This window comes from Lynx rufus, unplaced genomic scaffold (assembly GCF_022079265.1).
Source record: "Lynx rufus isolate CCGP_SWC_20201006 ecotype Redwood Valley unplaced genomic scaffold, mLynRuf1.p SCAF_28, whole genome shotgun sequence".
Lineage (NCBI taxonomy): Eukaryota > Metazoa > Chordata > Mammalia > Carnivora > Felidae > Lynx > Lynx rufus.
In genome coordinates, this window is record NW_025814843.1 from 3,513,458 (window position 1) to 3,520,439 (window position 6,982).

The following is a 6,982-nucleotide window of genomic DNA, read 5'->3' on the forward strand; positions in this document are numbered from 1 at the left end:
TTCCTCACTTAAGGCCCGAACACCCAACATTTAGTGGGGGGGACGGGGGACTTCGGAGGCGGGAGTCAATTACCCCTCCTCCCTCTCCGGCCGGAAGTACACCTCTCTCGCGAAGGCGCGCCTCTGGGGCGCACGCGCACTGAGCTACTTAGCAACGTCCGCGCTTACCCACCCCAGCACGGAGCCCAGCAACAACGGAGCCGCCGCGTCTCCCACCAATCAGCACCGGCCTCGCCTTCAGCCGCCTCACCAATCAGCGCCGCCGCCGCAAGGAAGTTTCGAGAGCTTTCGAGGAAGGTCCCCTTAACTCAAATCCATCCGCCTGATAATGTTCCTATTTTTTCCTAAGGGAGGAGAAGGGTCACCTGGAAGAGAGGGGAGCTGAATTTTTAGGGTCCTTTCTTCGCCTCTGAGGAACCTGGGGCTCGGTGGAAGGGCCTAACCGGGCTGCGGGAGGTGGGGCCGAGCGAACTACTTTCAGCAGCGTACGGACACGGCGGCTACGTAAGCAGTGATGAGTCACGCAACAGACGCTGCATAAATCCCAGCTCCGCGGAGCCGCGAGCGTTCAGAAGCGGTTGGCAGCGCTGGGTGTGTGTCGGTGTCGGGGCGGCCGGACGTGATTGTCTTCGGTGTCCTTGCGTTCGCTACCAGGTACTGGCCCGCGGCCTTCGAGACCTGGGAGGAGTGGAGAGGGGCTCTAAGCGAGACCAGGCTGGCAGCTTTGGGGGTCCGGGTGGCCCTCAGGGAAAGGGGTTGGGGGAGGGGAGGGCGAGGTGACGCGGCGCCGCGGCGCCGGGCCTTTCCGGAAGAGTCGGCCTTGTTTACGTGCAGGGAGTGGGGGCGGTTCGCGCGCGCGCGCCGACAGAGACCAACCGACCCTTAACCGATGGAGATTCCATCGTGTCTGCTTCAGGGGGGGAAGGCGGAAAAAAGGTGGTCTAGCTTGGTTTCTAAAACTGTTACAGATTTTGAATCCCAACGCGGTGAAAGCGTCCCGCCTCATTTCCGTTTAAACAACAATTTTTATTTTTCGAGTTTTAGGAAGGTTTTTTTTTTTGGGTTTTTTTTTTTTTTGGTTTGTTTTTAGTTTTACGTGTCATGCTTAGGTTTTGGGGGAATTCCGGGGATGGGGTGGGGAAGGAAGACGATTTAGCGAAGAAAGAACAGGAAACCTTGAAAACGTTTTTGGTCCTTCGTCGTCTTTAAGTTGAAAGCCTTGACTAGATTCTATATTCAGTGCCTGATTGGAGGCTACTGAAAGTCGAGAGGTTTGTGAGAGAGGTTAATACGGTCAAGGCACTTCAGAGAATGAAGTTAACTTCCCTTTGGATAATTATTTATGTAAGTAACTTAAGGATCCTGTGGTGGTACACTAACCTTTATTCCTTTAAACGCTTTAGGTCAAAATGCAAATCTTCGTGAAGACCCTGACTGGCAAGACCATCACCCTGGAGGTGGAGCCCAGTGACACCATCGAAAATGTGAAGGCCAAGATCCAGGATAAGGAGGGCATCCCCCCAGACCAGCAGAGGCTCATCTTTGCGGGCAAGCAGCTGGAAGATGGCCGCACTCTTTCTGATTACAACATCCAGAAAGAGTCGACCCTGCACCTGGTCCTGCGTCTGAGGGGTGGTATGCAGATCTTCGTGAAGACCCTGACCGGCAAGACCATCACCCTGGAGGTGGAGCCCAGTGACACCATCGAAAATGTGAAGGCCAAGATCCAGGATAAGGAGGGCATCCCCCCAGACCAGCAGAGGCTCATCTTTGCGGGCAAGCAGCTGGAAGATGGCCGCACTCTTTCTGATTACAACATCCAGAAAGAGTCGACCCTGCACCTGGTCCTGCGTCTGAGGGGTGGTATGCAGATCTTCGTGAAGACCCTGACCGGCAAGACCATCACCCTGGAGGTGGAGCCCAGTGACACCATCGAAAATGTGAAGGCCAAGATCCAGGATAAGGAGGGCATCCCCCCAGACCAGCAGAGGCTCATCTTTGCGGGCAAGCAGCTGGAAGATGGCCGCACTCTTTCTGATTACAACATCCAGAAAGAGTCGACCCTGCACCTGGTCTTGCGTCTGAGGGGTGGTATGCAGATCTTCGTGAAGACCCTGACCGGCAAGACCATCACCCTGGAGGTGGAGCCCAGTGACACCATCGAAAATGTGAAGGCCAAGATCCAAGATAAAGAAGGCATCCCTCCTGACCAGCAGAGGCTCATCTTTGCAGGCAAGCAGCTGGAAGATGGCCGCACTCTTTCTGATTACAACATCCAGAAAGAGTCCACTCTCCATCTGGTTCTTCGTCTGAGGGGTGGCTGTTAATTCTTCAGTCTTGAAGTTCATAGTGCCCAATGATGGCAGCTCTGCACTCTAGCCATTTGCCCCAGTTTAAGTTTAGAAATTCCCAGTTTCAGCAATTGCTGAAATACTGGTTTTCTCAATAGCTGTTCAAAATGTTAATAAAAGTTTTGTTGCATGGTAGCATATTTGGTGTCTGTCGTGAAATTACACGGTGGGGGGGGGGCTCCTATCTGGTTAAAAGGGTCCCTTCAAGGAAGGGGGATTAGCTTTCAGAAGGTCATTTTCACCAAAGTCAGTCCCCTTGGGAAGGAAAAGGTGTTTTGAGTTGTGGGAAATTTGTCCTTTGTTAAAGGTCATAAGATTCTGGTGTAATGGGAAGCCATTTCAGAAGTGCAGTACAATTAAAAATTCGTTGAATTGGAGGCCTATTGAAAGCAAACTTGCCTACCCCTCAAATAGTTGACCTGATCGATCCTTGTAGAGAAAAATGAAATTTTTGTTGAGGCTGCTGAATTGTGGTTTCAAGTATTGTGATTTTTTTTAAGTAAGCTCTATGCCCAAACTGGGGCCTGAACTCAAAACCGTGAGATTGAGTCACATTAACACCCATAGTAGTTTCTGATATTGTTAGAAAAAAGTTAAGTAAAAATGTAGAGAACAGGATACCCTTTATTAACAATGCCCTAAGTTCTCTTTAGCCTTTACAGTGCCTGCAATAGAACTTGAGTAAATAAACGTGGTTTTCATCTTGGGACAAAATTGGGTGTTGTGGGGAGTACACGGAGAGGGAAGAAGTTGGAAGCCCTCTTGGTTTTCTCAAGTTTACACTGTAATAGGAAAATAACTTTTCTGGTACAAGAACTTGTCATTACAAGTGTTGCTGTTAAGAGAAAACACCTTAATTCCACTGAGGTGTGTCATAAAGGAGCAGCTGAACATTGTAGAAATTGGTTTGGTAGTCCAGGTATACCCGACAATGAATGACTTGCATGATTTTGGGAACTTTGCCACAGCAGTAGTTGTAAAATTCCTGCCCTAGAAATCTGATGAAGTTGGAGCATAAAATACTAAACTGGAGTACTGAACTCAGGGTTTCTTTGTAAATTAGACCCTGGAAATAACCACTTGATGGGCTGTTCGAGTGAATTAATACTTCATTCTAGAGGGGTGGTAATAAACTGGGCCAGAAAAGGCAAAAACAGCTATATTAAATCTTTGGAGGTACTAATGAAAAAAGCCTTTCTTGGATTTAAGGGAATGTCTTTTTGCTATTAGATTGGAAGGATTTCACTATTGGAAGATGACATCTTTTCCAGTTCCAGTGCTTTACGGTCGACTTGTTCAAGGCTAATTTTGAGAGAAAGGGAGGGGCAGAGAAGAGAGAGAGACACAGAATCCAAAGCAGGCTCCAGGCTCTGAGCTGTCAGCACAGAGCCTGATTCGGGGCTCGAACCCACGAGCCGTGAGATCATGACCTGAGCTGAAGCCGGATACAACCAAGCCATCCAGGCACCCCTCTAATGCTTTTAAGCAGGTTTTTTGCTGACTACTCAGTAATTAAGAACAGCCCTCTTGCTAGGAAAGCTGTGTTTCAAAGATTAAAAAGTCTTGTCCTTTCCCACACTTCGCTTTATACTTAAAAGCCCTGTTTTGAAAACTTGGAGAATAAAAGTATTTCACTGAAGTAAAAACTAATGGTTTGTGCACTAGGACTTGCACAGTTGTATTATTTCTCCTCGAGTTCTTCCTTATCTCTTGACAGGCTTGCAGCTCTGTAGTCATGTGAATCTCGAGGAAAAAGATCTCAGCTTATACAGTCTCATTCTCTTAGGATCTATTTTCCATAGGGATCCCCTACATACTCATGGGTCTTAACAAATTTCTCTTTTGCACACAATTTGAAATTTGACCAAGAAAAATGCTCTCTAAATGCGTATTCAACAACCTGTGCTATCAGTTTGGGAAATGGGTTTATCACTCGTGGCCTCAAACCTTGCTCTACACTGAGTAAAATTGAGGTCAACTAGTTTGTGGCTCCTGTTCACTTGACTACTGGTAAGGGGCCAGCAATGCTGTGGGGAAATGTGACTGGATGGGAGTGGAGCTTTCCTTTGGGGATGTCCTAGAAACGGATGAAAGAGGTGATAAAGATATGTCTGTGTATCTGAAGCCACGATAACTCATTTTCATTGTTCAGCTTCATGTTGTTTGTCCACTTAGCTCCTCGTCTAACTGCCAGAAATACAGTTCTCAATTGCAGTGTTAGTCCAGATGCCAAAGAGCCCATGGGAAGGAAGAGACTGACCCGTTCTGCTACAGCCTGTGGTGCAAATATCCCACCTGCCCTTTTAAGGAAATGTTTCCCTTCTACTTAGGAATCCGATAGAAGAAGGGTTTCTGTTAATATTCCGCTTCTTATGATCTTTCCTGAAAGTGCGAAGATGTGCTACAAGAGGGGCCCTTGTCTGGCTCAGTCAGAGCATGTGACTCGATCTCAAGAGTTGTGAGTTTGAGCCTCGTGTTAGATGTAGAGATTACTTAAAATCTTTTTTTTAAAAAAGATGTGCTAAAAGAATACTTGTTTGGTGTACTTTACCTGATGCCACTCCAAGATAGTTTTTGCTAGTTCTCAGTGAGATTGAAAAAAAAAAAAAAACAGTGAATTTTACATAATTTAAAGATTATATGCCCTCTGGGTAAGAATGTAGTGAGTGGACTGATTGAGTGTGGCTCAGGAGACAAGGCTACTGGAGTTCAAATTGCTCCACCGCCTGCCTACTGGCTTCTAACCTTGGACAACGAGTTCACCTTGTCAGTACATCATATTCCTCATCTGTAGAAATGGTGTTAATTATACTTCACAGAATCGTTAGGATTACATGTTGAAGTGCTTAAAACCATGCAAAAACTTGCCTAGTGCTTATAATGCTATTTACTGTAATAAAACTGGAAATGACCTGATTGCACAGGAGAGTGGTTACTTGATAATAATGCAATAGTTTAAAAAAATGTAGGAGGTAGGAACAGATATGGAACAATACTCAAGTCAGTGAAAAATGCTATAGAAAAAAAATGTGAATGCATAAGCTCACAAAAGGGTGGGCCCCTGCTTAACATTGGCTGCTTCAGGGGAGTAAAGGGAGGTGTATTTTAACTGCTTTCTGGATGGTATTTTCAGAATTGCCACCCATAGGCTTTCAGGAAGGCTGAAATCATTTACAGCATAGCATCAGCATTGTCCACCAGCAGCCCCTGTTCAAGAGCCAGCAATGTAATTTTGAAGTCAAACTGTGCTCCTGAATTGGATAAACTGTGCACAAGTCTCTTTGATTCTCTGTGGGTCTCCCAGGAGGACCTCTAGAAACTTCCTGAACCTCAGCACACTTTATTTTAGTTATACTCTGCTCATTTCCCAAAGAATCTGCGGGGGTAAGCCATGACTCCCCTTTAATGAAGCCCAGACAACTCCGAGTGGAAGCTTTAGACAAATGTGGATTTCTGGAAGAGGATCTTGCATTTAGTTCAACAATGTTAACAGAAAAGTCAGTGTTGAGGTTTCTTCTTTTTTCATGCTTTTCTTGATCCCATCACTGTCCTTATCCTCCCGTTTAGGGGGTTGTGAGGGGATCCTCAGAAGTCGAGGGGTAAAGTTCACTCCAGCCAGTAAGTAGGTCTCACCCAACTCCCTGTAATTGATTCTAACATCTACTCTTCTGACCACCCGACACCCACCAGGACTCCCCTTAAGGAATGCTTTTACCTCCAGAAAATTCTGGTTTCAGTATTTCCCAAACTTCATCCTTCAAACTACAACCGCTGTGAATGGGATGCTGTGGTCACAAGAGCTCAGGAAGTTACCTCCCTCCTGGAGATTTACAATGTGCACTAGCATGGTAAGGGCTCCAAGAAGTTTTGTTTTGAAGAATTGGTCTGAAGTTTAACCCAGTGCTTTCCAATTTCCGGTTTCACTTTTTATTTCACTTTCCTTTCTGATCAATTAACATCCCTCAAAATTTGAGAAACATTGTTTAAACCGTGACCTCTCCCTGCCTCCCAAACTAACATTGCTGATTATGCTTTGTTCCCGTATTGATTTTTTACTTCAATACCAATGAGTATAACCCCCTTATAAAGACTCCATCAAAAATAACATATACAGGTTTAAAACATGAAAGTCATTTTCAGTGTCTCTCCCCAGAACCTGTTCCCTCCACGTTTACCTTTCTCCTTCAGGACAGAAACATGCTGTCACAGGCTTGCATGCTACAAAAAGGTGGGCCTGGATATTCTGCTAAAATAGAACAACAAATACAAAATAGAACCATATAAATACTCTCCCAATTCACAAGGAAATTGCTCAAATTCTTTCAGGTTAAGATTTGCTTCCATAACTAAGTTGTTTTCAATCAGTACCTGTTATGGCTTGTCTTCAAGCAGGTAGTATAAATTAGGACATGTGATTTTAAAAAATTATCTGGTTGATTTTGTAAAATGACAAAAAGTGGTATTAACTCTTTTTTAGTCTTTTTTTCTTCCTTAGAAGTGTATTTGGGAGAGAGAGAGAGCAGGAAAGAGGGGCAGAGGGAGAGAGAGAGAGAATCTCAAACAGGCTCCACACTCAAGACCCGACACGGGGCTTGATTCCATGACCCTGGGATCCTGACCTGAGCTGAAGT

At 45.6% G+C, this 6,982-nt stretch overlaps 1 protein-coding gene across 1 annotated transcript; it reads left to right on the plus strand.

Moving 5' to 3' along the window:
• Positions 1–549: 549 nt before the first annotated feature.
• Positions 550–2,486, plus strand: UBB (ubiquitin B). Its single transcript, XM_047089910.1, has 2 exons — positions 550–654; positions 1,404–2,486. The coding sequence occupies exon 2, from the start codon at positions 1,410–1,412 to the stop codon at positions 2,325–2,327; it is 918 nt and encodes a 305-aa protein (XP_046945866.1). The 5' UTR covers positions 550–654; positions 1,404–1,409; the 3' UTR covers positions 2,328–2,486.
• Positions 2,487–6,982: the final 4,496 nt, after the last annotated feature.